Source organism: Phyllobates terribilis, unplaced genomic scaffold (genome assembly GCF_046119375.1).
Source record: "Phyllobates terribilis strain yellow unplaced genomic scaffold, ASM4611937v1 Scaffold_9__5_contigs__length_417890890, whole genome shotgun sequence".
NCBI classification, from domain to species: Eukaryota; Metazoa; Chordata; class Amphibia; order Anura; family Dendrobatidae; genus Phyllobates; species Phyllobates terribilis.
Window position 1 is genome coordinate 371,092,280 of NW_027362769.1, and position 14,765 is coordinate 371,107,044.

At 47.2% G+C, this 14,765-nt stretch overlaps 1 protein-coding gene across 1 annotated transcript in view; it reads right to left on the reverse strand.

Annotated features, from left to right (window-relative positions):
* The window catches only part of LOC141161411 (uncharacterized), a 122,594-nt gene that overhangs the window by 38,297 nt on the left and 69,532 nt on the right, over window positions 1-14,765 (reverse strand). The window contains exon 5 of the mRNA XM_073646221.1: window positions 4,672-5,890. Coding sequence (XP_073502322.1) covers window positions 4,672-5,890 — 1,219 coding nt within the window. The remainder of the gene's footprint in view (window positions 1-4,671; window positions 5,891-14,765) is intronic.

Consider the following 14,765-nt stretch of genomic DNA (forward strand, 5'->3'; position numbering starts at 1 on the left):
CGCGCCGTCCTAAGGAGTCCCCGGCCAATGGCCGGAGGACTTTACCATATATAAGGCACCTCCTCCAAAATGGAGGTGCCCGAGCAATGTTGTTGCACCGTTCTACTCTGCTTCAGCCCTCAGGTCCCGTTGCCAGTTACCTGCCAGTTACCTGCCAGATTCCTGCCAGCTTGCTGTCCTAATCCTGCCTGATTTCCTGTTACCTGCCTGCCTGCCTGAGGTCCGACGGTCTGCCTTACAACTCCGGTCAGTCTGTCTAAGGACCAACTTGCCCGCTCACCTGGGAGCGCACATCAGCTACCTGCCTGCTTGCCTGAGGTCCGACGGTCTGCCTTACAACTCCGGTCAGTCTGTCTATGGACCAGCTTGCCCGCTCACCTGGGAGCGCTTCTCCGCTACCTGCCTGCTTGCCTGCCCGGAGGCTCCGCTGTCACGTGCTGTGACCACCAGCTATTCCAGACTCTTGCCCGCTCACCTGGGAGCGCTTCTCCGCTACCTGCCTGCTTGCCTACCTGGAGGCTCCGCCGTCACGTGCTGTGACCACCTGCTATTCCAGAGACTCTCGCTTGCTCACCTGGGAGCACACATCCTCCATCTGCCTTGCTAGCCTACCTGGAGGTTCAGCCATCACAGGTCGCACCTACCCCTTACCTAGAGACTGCCCCGGTCACTTGCCGTGACCTCCAGCCCGTTCTTCCAGAGACTGCCCCGGTCACTTGCTGTGACCTCCAGCCCGTTCTTCCAGAGACTGCCCTGATCACTTGCCGTGACCTCCTGCCCGTACACCCAGAGACTGTCCCGGTCACCTGCTGTGACTGCCTGGTCGCCACCCGCTCCCTTACAAGGACCGCTCCCTTGTATAGTAGCCCAGAGGTTCCGCCTCCCAGACCCGTTACAGCGGGCTTGCATTCTGTAGGAAAATGGGGAAGGAGACAATAGGTTAGGGGGTTTGCGGCACCTCAGGAGATGCTGAGGTGGCAGTAGGGTCATTACAGGCTGTAAACTTTCTCAAAGAAATGGGTTTTCAACTTCAGTCTAAAAGTTCTGAATGTGGCGGATAATCAGACATATTGGGGCACGGAATTCCAGATAATAGGGGATACTCAGGAGAAGTTTTGGAGGCGATTGGATGAGGAACGAATAAGTGTGGAGAAAAGGAGGTTTTGAAAGGAACGGAGAGTACGTGTTGGAAAATATCAGGAGATTAGCTCAGAGATAGACGGAGGAGACAGATTACGAATGGCTTTGTAGGTCAATGTCAGTAGTTTGAACTGTATACGTTGGGGAATTGGGAGCCAATAAAGGGATTTTCAGATGGGAAAAATGGAAGAGTAGCGAGGAGAAAGGTGGATCAGTCGGTTAAGGATGGACTGGAGAGGTGTGAGAGTGTTTCCAAGGAGGCCTTAAAGGAGGATATTGAAGTAGTCGAAGCCTGACAAGAAGGAGGAGGATATGGCTGATACACACTCTGGGATTGTGAACAGCATCAGGACCAGAGAGGTAGATATGAGTGTCCTCAGTGTTTAAGTGGCACTGGATGCCATTGTCCTAGGCCAAAGTTTAGATTGAGAAGACTAGGGTTGTCAGGACAGAGAGTCTTGAGGGACACCTACAGAAAGAGGGCAGGATGAAGAGGTAGTATGGGAGTGGGAGACACTAAATGAGCGATTGGAAAGGTATGAGGAGATCCAAGAGAGGGCAAGGGAAGACAGGATTAGTAGTAGAAGGGAGTGGTCACCTGCGTTGAAGGCAGAACAGGTCTAGAAGGAGAATGATAGAGAATTGTCTATTAGCTTTGACTGTAAGTCATTAGTAATTTTGGTCAGGGCAGTTTCAGTCAATTGACGGGGATGGAAGCTGGATTATAGGTTGTCAAAGAGTGAGTTAGATGAGAAATGGGAGGAAATTTTAGCATGGTCATGCTGTTCGAGTAGTTTGGAGGCAAACAGGAACAGTGATATGGGGAAACAGCTGGACGCAGAGGTCGGGTCAAGGGATGGATTCTTCAGGATAGGTGTGATCGTGGCCTGTTTGTAAGTAGAAGGGAAGGTACCAGAAGTTAGCGTTAGGTTGTAGAGGTGGGTTAGGCCTGCGATAAGCGTGGTGGTCAGTTTGGGAAGGAGGAAAACAAGCCCTCACACAGCTCCATCAAACTGAAAATGTTATGGGTCTCAGGAAATGTCAACATAAAACGCACAGCTTCCCAAGCACAGTTTGATGGTGGCCACCATAGCTTCCTCACACAGTTGATGGTGGTCCCCAGAGTCCCCCACCCCCGCACAGTATGAATGTAGTCCCTACAATCCCCCCCACACACAATATGACAACCCCCATAGCATAACAGTGCCACCAAAAGCTCCCCCACACACATTGATAGTCCCACATTTTTTCATTTCAATAATTCTATTTTTTCATAATTTTTTTATTAAGTACTTGAAGGGTTCATAAGTCAAAAGCATGGGGAACAAAGCCAGAGGCACTATGCTTGAGTCCCAAGGCACATTTCAATTGTCAGATTAGCCCACTATGAGGCTCAAAGGCACCATGGCCTTTGCACAAAGTCACTATGAGGCGCTAGGAGGCTCAGAGGCGCTATGAAGCACATAGGTGCTATAAAGCACATTGGCACTATAAGGCACAGAGGCGCTGTGAAGCACTATGAGGCCCAGAGGTGTTGTGAAGCACTTAAGGCCCACAGGCGATGTGAGGTACTATGAGGCACAGAATAGGGACGTGTTTGTGAGACCAGACTCATAAACAGAATTACATTAAAGAAAGCAATCCATCTGAATTCAGGATAAACCTCCAATTTGAGTGGTACATTTCAATTGTCCGATTAGCCCCACTTGAAAGAGCCCATTTAATGTGGCGCAAGTGGAGGGCAAACTTCAGAGATAATGTGCTGTATTAACCGCAGATGTCGTCCTACGGATGGAGTAGCTAGGCTGGTACTGGTCTGGCGGACAATAGTGAAAAAATCTGTTTATTCAACCACAAAATGCTAGCCCTAAGTCAAACTCTGAAGCCCAATCATGAGCCCTGTGCAGCCATGACATGCGACTAACTGAAGTCAATCATGAAATGTAGCCTAGACATGTGCCCAAACTTTAGTCTCGAGGTCCAAGGCCTAGCTTCCGCCTGAGCCAAACTTCAACACATGAGGCCCTAGGCTCAGCTTTGACATAAAGCTAGTATCAACCCAGAGTCTTAAGCCCCCGTCTCACATAGCGAGATCGCTGCTGTGTCACGGTTTTGGTGACGCAACAGCGACCTCACCAGCGATGTCGCTATGTGTGACACTTTGCAACGATCAGGCCCCTGCTGTGAGGTTGCTGATCGCTGCAAAGTGTCCTGGACCATTTTTTGGTCGTTGCCCTCCCGCTGGTCAGCACACATCGCTGTGTGTGACCAGCGGAAGCAGCGATCAGGCTGGTAAGTATGGTAAACATCGGGTTACTAGGGGCACATGCGCACTTAGTAACCCGCTGTTTATCATGGTTACGAGCCTGCTAAAGTTAGCGGTAACCTCCCGCTCACTGTAGCAGAGTGGTAACCATGATAAACAACGGGTTACTAGGAGCGCGTGTGCCCCTAGTAACCCGATGTTTACCATAGTTACCAGCCTGCTCCTGCTTCAGCAGGCTCGTAACCAGGAGCAGGACATCGTGGAAAGATTCTTTCCACGATGTCGCTGCTCCCCTGATCGTTGGTGAGCCTGCCTGTTTGACAGCTCACCAGCGACCACATAGCGACGCAGTAACGATCCCTGACAGGTCGTATCGTTGTCGGGATCGTTGCAGCGTCGCTAAGCGTGACGGGGCCTTAAGTTCTTCAAGACAACATTTACACCATACACTTACCTGTGCTGCGTCTACTTACCATTAGAGGAGCAGGGAAAGCTGGTAATGCTGAGAGCCCATCATGGAGGGAAGCGTTACCACAACCAGCAGTGCTGTATTATTGCAGATGTGCATAGGCTGGCTGTTGGCTGAGAGACCTCTGCCCAGAGAGGTGTTGGCTCCGGACTGCTTGGCAAGAAGAAGGGAAGGCTAAGACCACCAAATCCCCTTTAGTCCGTACTCTGATGCTCCACAGGATAAGATATCTTGACTCTAGGAGCAACCTCTCATGCAACTATCCTCTGTGGGGACAGGAAAACACTAGAGGGTGGAGGTGGATGTGGCCTTTTAACCTCTCTGTGATTTTGTACTGTCATAGGTCAAGGAAGGACTACCTCCTGGTGTGCTGTCCAGAGATGCACTGGAAAATAAGCTTTGTAATTTGCCCTAAAATAATGAAAACTTGCTGCTAAACTTTTAACTATTCTGACAAAATAAAAGGAAATTTAAAGAATTCTGGTGACATAATAAAACAGAAGGTAAATATTATTTATTAACTTTTTTGTATAGTATAACTTTTTGGTTTACGGGTATAATCAAAGTTTGAATATTGCAAATTTTTCATATTTTTTTGCCAAATTTCTTACATTTTAATAAATAAAAGGAAAATATATTTATTTGAATTTATTACTAACATAAAATACAATGTGTCAGGAAAAAAAACATTCCAGGTAACTGGGATAAGTTGAAAAATGCCACTGTTATTACCACAATAAAGTGACATATGTCAAATTTGAAAAATTGTGCTTGGTTACTAAGAGGTTAAAATTGCTTATTCCCAGTGTGTCTTCTCTCATGTCTAACAAGATGGTATTTCGTAGTAAAACATGTCTCACATTCTGAACATGAAAATGGCTTCTCTCCTGTGTGAGTTTTCTCATGTGTAACAAGATGAGATTTATTAGTAAAACATTTCCCACAATCTAAACATGAAAATGGCATCTCTCCTGTGTGAATTCTCTCATGTCTAATAAGATGAAATTTATTAGTAAAACATTTCCCACATTCTGAACATGAAAATTGCTCCTCTCGTCTGTGCCATCTCTCATGTTCAGTAACATTTGATTTCTTAGAAAAACATTTCCCACATTGTGAGCAAGAAAATGGCTTCTCTCCTGTGTGAACTCTCTGATGTGTAACAAGTCTTGATTTTTCTGTGAAACATTTCCCACATTCTGAACATGAAAATGGTTTCTCTCCTGTGTGAATTCTCTCATGTATAATAAGATGAGATTTCTTACTACAACGTTTCCCACATACTGAACACGAAAATTGCTTCTCTCCTGTATGGGATCTCTCATGTGTAACAAGAATTGATTTTTCTGTAAAACATTTCCCACATTCTGAACATGAGAATGGTTTCACTCCTGTGTGAATTCTCTCATGTCTAACAAGTTGTGAATTCTGAGTAAAACATTTCCCACATTCTGAGCATGGAAATGGTTTCACTCCTGTGTGATTTCTCTGATGTACAACAAGAGTTGATTTTTCTGTAAAACATTTCCCACATTCTGAGCATGTAAATGGTTTCTCTCCTGTGTGACGTCTCTCATGTACAATAAGATGTGATTTCTGAGCAAAACATTTTCCACATTCTGAACATGAAAATGGCTTCTCCCCTGTGTGAAGTCTCTCATGTGCGACAAGGGCTGTGCTCTGAGAAAAACATTTCCCACATTCAGAGCATGAAAATGGCTTCTCTCCTGTGTGAGTTCTCCAATGTATAGAAAATTTTGATTTATCTATGAAACATTTCCCACATTCTGAGCATGAAATTGGCTTCTTTCTTGTGGACGTGCTTTTATTTTCCACACTTCTTTTATTTTGCTTCACAGTCTGTGATGAATTAGGAGATAGTTCTTTGCTATGAAGGGCTGAGGGTATATCTGAGATGTTGCCATGCTCTTCATATGTTTCTTGTTTGAAGCTACCATCTTCTGCTTTAACATACGAAGATATCAGATTTCCTTCGGAGCTGCTGGTATAGTCATCTGCCAAGAATAAAAGTGATTCGATTTTTGAACAAAACCTTAAAAATCATATTCATCTAAATAAATACGAAAATTCCAAATTTCATACAAAATCGTAGGGTATGTTTTAACGCTTTATTAATGACTGACTACAGTATCATTTACATGATGTGATGATTGCACATAGAAACAATTGTTCTAATATTAGTTCCTGATCATTGCCCGGTGCAAACATCCAAGAATAAATCATTTTTTTGTCAATGATTGCATATTTTATACACTATATATATATATATATATATATATATATATATATATGTTGTCGGCAATGCATCCCTTGTGTACATAGAAAACGTTATACAATAATAAAAATGCATGAGCGAACGGAAACAAACCATCATTGCTACATCAAAATGAAAGCTAATAAAGACCAACCAACTTCCTATATCATCAGTTGTATTCTCCTTGCAGCTACTCGCTTTCAGTCTTCAGGGGAAATAGACGGTTGTATCAGTCATCTCTCTCTGAGAAGAGACTGTTACATCTAACTTTACCGCCTCAATCACTGGGAAAAAGCGGCTACAGAGAAAATATAACTTCATTTTCTCCCAGTAGCCACTCTTCCAGTAAAATAGCCTAACATGGTTTAAATACTATTTACATGCAGATTACCACTATATCTTTACAAAATCAGATAATGGCCTGTAACGAGCACTGTTGGGTCATGTGGGAGCATCTTTCTTCTCTCTCCATAGAGAACGGATGAACACTTGGCCGAACGTTCATCTCTACAGTGGATTCGGGAGAGACATTGGACAGCAGACTCAGGTATAGTGTCTACACTAACATCACTCATTACATGTTTGCATAGGCGGATTATAATGAGGGCAATCTGGGCTAAAGCCCGGGGCCCGAGGCTCCGGGGGGGGCATGAATTGCCCCCATTATACTTTGCAATCCCATGTGTTATTTACGTCACCGCCGCGGGCCCACGGCCGCAGGCGGCTTGAGTGATTCTGAGCCCGTCCTGCCGCATGACGTCAGGCAGAGCGGACCCAGCATACACAGCGCGGGCGGCCGGGCGTGTCTTTTTAACAGTTAGGTGCCCACTCACATCACGACGCAGCCTCTCCTAGCCTGCCGCATATGGGGGCTCACACTGTATGTAACCAGCTATGGGGAGCTCATACTGTATATAACCAGCCATGGAGGGCTCATACTGTATATAACCAGCTATGGAGGGCTCATACTGTATATAACCAGCTATGGAGGGCTCATACTGTATATAATCAGAGATGGGGGGCTCACACTAAGTAACCAGCTATGGGGGGCTCACATTGTATGTAACCAGCTATGGGGGCTCATACTGTATATAACCAGCTATGGGGGGGGGGGGGGGGTTTCATACTGTATATAGGAGGATATCAGCATAGTTAATTCTGCTCTATGTTAAGTCATATAATTAATGTAAACAAATAATTATAATTAATATGTTATTATTAATATTGAGCAGAATTAATTCCAGCCTATTGGTTCGGCCTCCACAACAGTCACAGTCTCTCATGTGTCCTGCTGGGAAAATTGATCTCCCACCCTGCTCTATTTTGTATAACGCTGTGTTATGTATAATGCTGGACACAAGGGAATAATTTGCGCTATCTGCTTTTCTTTCTATCTACAGATATGCACCAAACCACCTGTGTGCTACTCACATGACCTATCACATGATTTCTCAAAGGGCATCATGTGACATGTCACGTGACACATCAGGTACCGTGTGGGGGGGGAGGGGTGTGTCTTCTAAACTGCCCGGGGCCCTGGCTACTCTTACTCCACCCCTGCATGTCTGTGGCCTGGAGTGTTCTAGAATGATGAAGAGTAATGGTGTCCCATATATTGCATATGTGAGATGTGTCGGTTCACCAGAGTGACATGATTGGGTAAATCTCTATCCACATCAGTGTAACACTGGACTTGTTGAAAGTCTGTATATATATTTTGATGTAAGGTTTTAACTCTGTGAATGATTTAAAATGCATTGAATTAGATGATTATATAAGGAGAATAAGCAGTTAATGTATTGATGATAAGAAGTTCAGTGCACATTGTTAAGGGGTAGTGACTGCAGTAGAGTGAAGGGTGAAGTTTGCCCAGCAACCAAAGGAGACAGTTGGTGATTGGTCTGACTCCAGTGTGGGCGGGGCTTAGTCACTGTGCTCAGGGGAATTCCCAGTAAAGAGTTGAAAAGTACCTGACAAGAATAAGTGGAGTGACCATGGTAGTCTGGAATCTGTCCTGAACAGAAGAGGACGCGCTGGAAGGGAATTCAGCATCATCTGCTTGTGAGAACACCCCACTGACACCGGAGAAACGGCATATTGGAGCTGAGCTTGCTCGTGACCGGAACCTGCCCAAATCTGAGGAGATTCCTGTCAGAAACGCTGTCCAGAGACGATAAAGGCCTGGACCTACAGTGAAGAGGTGTTGGACGCCACTGAGAAATTAAGCTACAAGCATCAATGGTACCGCTCACCTGCTGAAGGGGCCGCGCAGTGAGTAACTGTTCACGCATAACATTTTGGAGCCAAAATATTCAAGGTTAAGATATAGCCTGCAGTTAGTTAGTTAGGTATATTAACTGCTTCACACAACGTTTGTTGCTAATACCAGTGTCCAGAGATTTCGGACTCGCTGACAGAGTTTGGCTGAGTGCCCACTATGCGTTTTTCAAGCGTTTCTTCCGCGGAATTTCCACAGTGAAAACGATTAAAAAACGCTTGGTAATACGTGCCCCATGGTCCCCAATGATAATCCGCTGCGGATTATCATTACGGAAAAATACACAGCACGTCCATTATGTCCACTTTGCGGACACGCAGCGCAATTGCCGCCATTGACTTGCATTGAATCGCTTATATCCGCATGACTACATTTGCACATGCGGATATTAAGCGATTCAATGTGCGGATGGTACCCGGGTTTGGAGAAGAGGAGACTCTCATCCAGACCCGGGAACCATAGTACCTGTAAAAAACACCAAGATTACTTACCGGTAGCCGGTTTTTCCTGAACCCATGACAGCACACCTTGAGAGAGAGGGATCCGCCCCACCAAGGACAGGAAACCGTCTGAAATAAAAGGGCGGTACCTCTCCCTCGCTTCAGTTGTTTACAGAGCATTGAGAGGGCTCAGGAAAAACCGGCTACCGGTAAGTAACCTTGGTGTTTTCCCCTCACGCATGACAGCACACCTTGAGAGAATTTTGGAGAATTATGAGCACCCTAGGGAGGGACCACCGCCTGAAGTACCCTTCTCCCAAAGGTGAGGACAGATCCAACCGATAGTGTTTAAAGAAGGTGGATGGTGTAGACCAAGTAGCAGCTCTACATATCTGATCGATTGAGACGTCTGCCCTTTCCGCCCAGGAGGTTGCGACGGCTCTGGTGGAATGAGCCCTGACATTGTCCGGGGTCGGAACTCCTGTGGACGTATATGCTAAGCAAATGGCCTCCCTAAGCCACCTAGAAATGGTACCCTTGGACACCCCGTGACCTTTCCTACTCCCCTGAAAGGCCAGGAACAAGGAATGGTCCTTCCTCCATACACTAGTCATGTTAATGTACTGTAGTAGGGATCTTCTAACATCTAGGTTATGGAACCTAACTTCCCCTGGGTTCTTAGGATTGCTGCAAAACGAGGGTAGTACAATCTCCTGGTTACAGTGAAATCTAGATACCACTTTGGGAAGGTATGCTGGATCTGGACGCAAGGTGACCCTATCGTCAAGAATTTGTGTGTAGGGAGGATTAACCGAAAGGGCCTGCAGGTCACCCACTCTATGAGCCGACGTTAAGGCCACTAAGAGGATGGTCTTAAGGGTGAGGATCTTTGGAGAGACATCCTGTAGGGGTTCGAACGTGTCACTGGTAAGTGTGTTCAAGACCAAATTCAGGTCCCAGGAAGGAACTCTTAGGGACCGAACCGGTCTGGCTCTGGCACAGGACTTGATAAACCTCGAGACCCACCTGTTCCCAGCCAAGTTACAATTATAGAGCGCCCCCAATGCCGACACCTGAACTTTAAGAGTCCCTGTGGCTAGACCCAGGTCACGCCCCTTTTGCAGAAATTCCAAGATTCTCCTGATTAGAGGCTTGTCTGATAATGGGGCATCTATAAATTCTAGGAATTTACTCCAGACTCGGTTATAAATCTTAGTCGTTATTGGTTTCCTACTACCCAGCAAGGTAGAGACTAACCCTGGTGAAAACCCCTTGCTACTTAGTAGTGACCTCTCAAATTCCACGCCGCAAGATGGAAAGCTCTGGCTTGGGCGTGGAATACTGGTCCCTGCATGAGAAGGTCCGGCCTCTCTGGTAGAACCCAGGGATTTGAAACCGACATTAGTCGAAGCAGGGAGAACCAAGGCCTCTTGGGCCAAAAAGGGGCTATAAGAATTACCCTTGCGCCTTCCTCCCAAATCTTCCTCACCACTACTGGAACCATTACTAAAGGGTGAAAGGCATAGGCCTTCCTGAACTTCCAAGGGATCTGGAGGGCATCCACGGCATGGGGATTTTCTGCTGGATTTAAGAAACAGAATCTGTCTACCTTCCTGTTTGCTCTTGTGGCGAACAGGTCTATGTCTGGCTGCCCCCATAACTGGACAATCTGTTGGAAGACCCCCGGGTTTAAGCTCCATTCCCCCTGTCTTAGGGTATGGCGGCTGAGAAAATCAGCCTTTACATTTTCTACCCCCTTTATGTGAAGGGCACTGAGGGATGGGAGGTGTCGCTCTGCCAGATGAAGGATTCTGTCTGCCACAGCCATCAGAGACCGTGATCTTGTTCCCCCCTGATGATTCACATAAGCTACTGATGTCCGGTTGTCGGACCTGACCTGGACGTGGTGACCCTGAATGTGAGGAAGAAAGCTTATGAGGGATCTCTCTACTGCCCAAAGCTTTTTTATGTTTGAGGATGCCCCCATCTCATGGTATGTCCAGTGACCCTGTATTGAGAGCTCTGCCAGATGACTCCCCCATCCGGAACTGCTCGCATCGGTCGTAATCACCCGATCTACTCGTCTGGACCACTGTACGCCTGAGGTCAGATTTCCCCTGTCCATGAAAGGGAATCTACAGCTTCTGGGGAGAGAGAGAACTTGCTTTCTAAATGCCTGTTGAAGGACCTCTGCGCGGACAGGACCTCCCACTGAAGAAGTCTCATATGCCCCTGAGCCTGAGCCCATTTGACTGCTGGGAGACAGGCCGTCATAGAGCCCATGAGGGACATTCCCTCTCAGGGACATCACTGAAGATCGCATGGCTTTCAAGACTAAAACGATCAATTTGCGGACCTTGTCTTCTGGGAGGAAGCAGGCTTGGAGATGAGAGTCTAGGATTAGACCTAGGAAGGTCTGAATCCTTGAGGGGGTTAGTTTTGACTTTTGGGAATTTACCAACCACCCTAGCTGATGCAACACCGTCATGACTTCTAGAAGTTGACTGGAGCAGTGGACTTCTGATTTCCCTACTATTAAGAAGTCGTCTAAATAGGGCACGATCACTATGTTCTTGATTCGTAGAAAGGCTGTTACTTCCGCTATTAGTTTTGTAAATATTCTCGGGGCTATGGAGAGGCCGAGGGTAGGGCAGCAATCTGAAAATGCCTCAGCTCTTCCTGAATGAACAGGGCTACTCTCAGATACTTCTGGTAGTCTGGATGAATTGGGACGTGATAATATGCGTCCTTCAAGTCTATTACTGCCATAAAGCAATTGTGGTGTAAGAGCTTCACTGCCGAACTCACTGACTCCATCTTGAAAGTCTGGTTTTCTATTAACTGGTTCAGACTCCTGAGGTTGATGATGGTCCTTAAGGACCCGTTGTTTTTTTTTTTATCATGAACAGAGGGGAATAGAATCCCTTCCCTCTTTGTGGTATCGGCACTTCGAGAAAGACTTGTTTCCTTACTAGCCCTAATATTTCTGCTTCCAGTGTTATCTGTTCTTCCTGGACCTTCCTTTTGGGGGTAACCACAAAGGTCCGACAAGGGATCTGGCTGAACCGTATCTTCAGGCCACCACTTACAATGTTCAAAATCCAGGGGTTTGCAGTAATTGCTTTCCAGGCTGGAAAAAAGTGGGAAAGCCTCCCCCCAACCTCCGGCTTGGTGTCATTGGGAGGATCTCTTTGTACTTGAGGACGGTCCTCCAAACATATAGCCCGACACCTTTTTGGACTTGGTCTCCCATCTTCTCCTGTCTCCTGGAGGGCGACCCCGATTAAATTTCCTCCTCCGAAAACCAAACCTTTTTGAGTCCCCTGAAAATCCTGGGAACCCTTTGTTCTTATCGCCCGCCTTTGCTAAAAGGTCTTCCAACTTCTGGCCAAACAGGAGTCTACCGTCACACGGGAGGGAACACAATTTATGCTTGGACTGTAGGTCGCCTGGGCAACCTTTGAGCCACAAGGCCCGTCTGGCAGCATTAGATAGACCTGCTGCTCTAGCCGAAAGCCTGACAGTGTGCTGAAGAGTCCGCCAGGAAGGCCGAATCAGCCTGCATTAGGGGTAGATCTGAAAGGATTCTATCCCTAGAGACCTTTTTATCTTTAAGCTGGTCCTCCAACTGTTGGAGCCACACCATTAGGGATCTTGCCACATAGATGCCAGCTACCGCTGACTTCAGGCCTCCTGCTGCAGCTTCCCAAGTGTGACGCAGAAAGGAGTCATCCTTTTTATCAAGGGCATCTTTCAGGACGCCAGAGTCCTCCAAGGGCAGGGAAGATTTTTTGGACGACTTGGCTACAGTCCTGTCAACTTTGGGGATTTTATCCCAAGGCTCAGAGTCCTTCTCTTCGAAGGGGTACCTTCTTTTAGAGAAGGAGGGTAAGGCCCCTGATCTTTCTTGTTTCCTCCACTCCCGGTCAATGAGGCCCTGAATTTTAATGTTTACCGGAAAGGAGCGTGTCTTTTTCTCTCCAAGGCCCGCAAACATAATGTCTTCCCGGGATTTGGATGCTTTCTCCTCCCCCAGACCCATGGTTGATCTGACTACTCTAACCAGTCTGTCCGTACTCTCAATGGGGAAGCAGGGTCTACCGTTATTCGATGAGGAAGAGGATGATGAATCACTCAGCCACAGATCCTCGGACTGCGAGGAATCAGAGTTGGAGGAGACATCTCTATGGGATCTTTTCTTTCCTCTAAGCAACCCCTTCAGGGACCCCTGAACCTTTGCGTGGACTATAGACTTTAAATTAGATGCGAAATCCAGGGAATTTTCCGCTATAGTTTTAGCAACGCAGTTCGGGCAAAGCGGCTTTTGCCAATCTATGGGGAGGGAAGTTTGGCATAGGGCACACATTCTGTGCTTTTGCTTGGCGCTACTCTTCTTAGGCTCCTATAAAAAGGAAGCACATAAGAGACTTCCCATTACTAAAAGGTGACATTCACAAAGATCACTCACCCCCGGAAGCCACAAACGGGTACCGGATTCGGAGGCTGTAGCGGAACCGATGATTCCTTTCTAGATGGTCCACAGGCGCTTGACACCTTGCTCCTGCGGCTGCCACTACGACTGCTCGAGCGGCTGTCCGTGTGCGAGGCATCCCTCTGCTTCTTCCGTTGCTGAGGGGGGGGGGGTTAGCTGCTGTTCTGGGCTATCCTGGTCAGCCATGCTTCAGAAGCGTACCACGCTTCCAGGATAACCCCCCCCCCTAAAATAGGGCCATCCAGAACCTCCTCCGGTTCATGGGCCCTCCCCCTTTCCCAGGCCGGAGCTCCAATCCGAAAAAAAAACGGCCTGGAACGCTTCACAGGGCGCCACCATCTTGGATCGGGTGCCGCCTCTCCCAGCGTACCCTGCGCTGTGACGTCAGGCGCGTCATATCCGGAAGCGCGGCCGACAGGAGCGGCAGGGGGAGGTCGGTCTACGGGAGGACGGAGCCTGCCTCACCGCGTGCGCCCGCTCGGACGCAGGACCCCAGGGGAGCTGCGGACGGCGCTTCTGGAGACTGGAACCCGGTGCACAGGCTAGTGCCCGCTCTTCCACACCGGAACAACCCCAGGTAAGTCTTCTTTCTTCCAGACAGGTTCCCATCAAGGACAGGAAACCAACTGAAGCGAGGGAGAGGTACCGCCCTTTTATTTCAGACGGTTTCCTGTCCTTGGTGGGGCGGATCCCTCTCTCAAGGTGTGCTGTCATGGGTGAGGGGAAAAAAACTATTTAAAATAAAAAATAAACATTATACTTACCTTCCAATGGCTGACGTCGGTGGTCGTGTGACCTGTCACAAGACTAAATGACGTCACCGCAGGTCCTTTTAGACCATCGCGGGCCATACAAGAGACCGGACGCATCATACAGGAGACTAGGGGCCATCGGAAGGTAAGTATAATGTTTATTTTTTACCATTTTTATTCTTTTTTTTAACTATTAACTTGGTCACACTATATAAATCCATGCCGGTTGCATGGATTTATATAGTGTGACCAAGTTGTCAAGCACTTTTCCAAGTGATGCTAAAATCGCTTGGAAAAGCGCTTGATAACCCTCATGCAGAAATGCTTGACAAACGCTTCTACCTGGCGGGAAAAACGCATGTAAAATCCGCATGCATTTTTCCTGCCAGGGAGATGCGGAAAAAATCTGCAGCATTTCTGCATCGTCGTGGGCACTTAGTCTTAATGTTGGTTTAATAATTTAAAGAAATCCTGATCAACTTTGAGGTGTTGACGCGGCACACAACAGACTCCGGACCATACTTGAACTCCATTTTGTTACAGGAGAAAGTTTCTGCTGAGCATTTTAGTACTGGACAGTTATTCAACTGTGTACGACTATATTTACAGTTAAACTGCCGTCACTGTAGTTTGTTCTGGGTATTTTCGATACA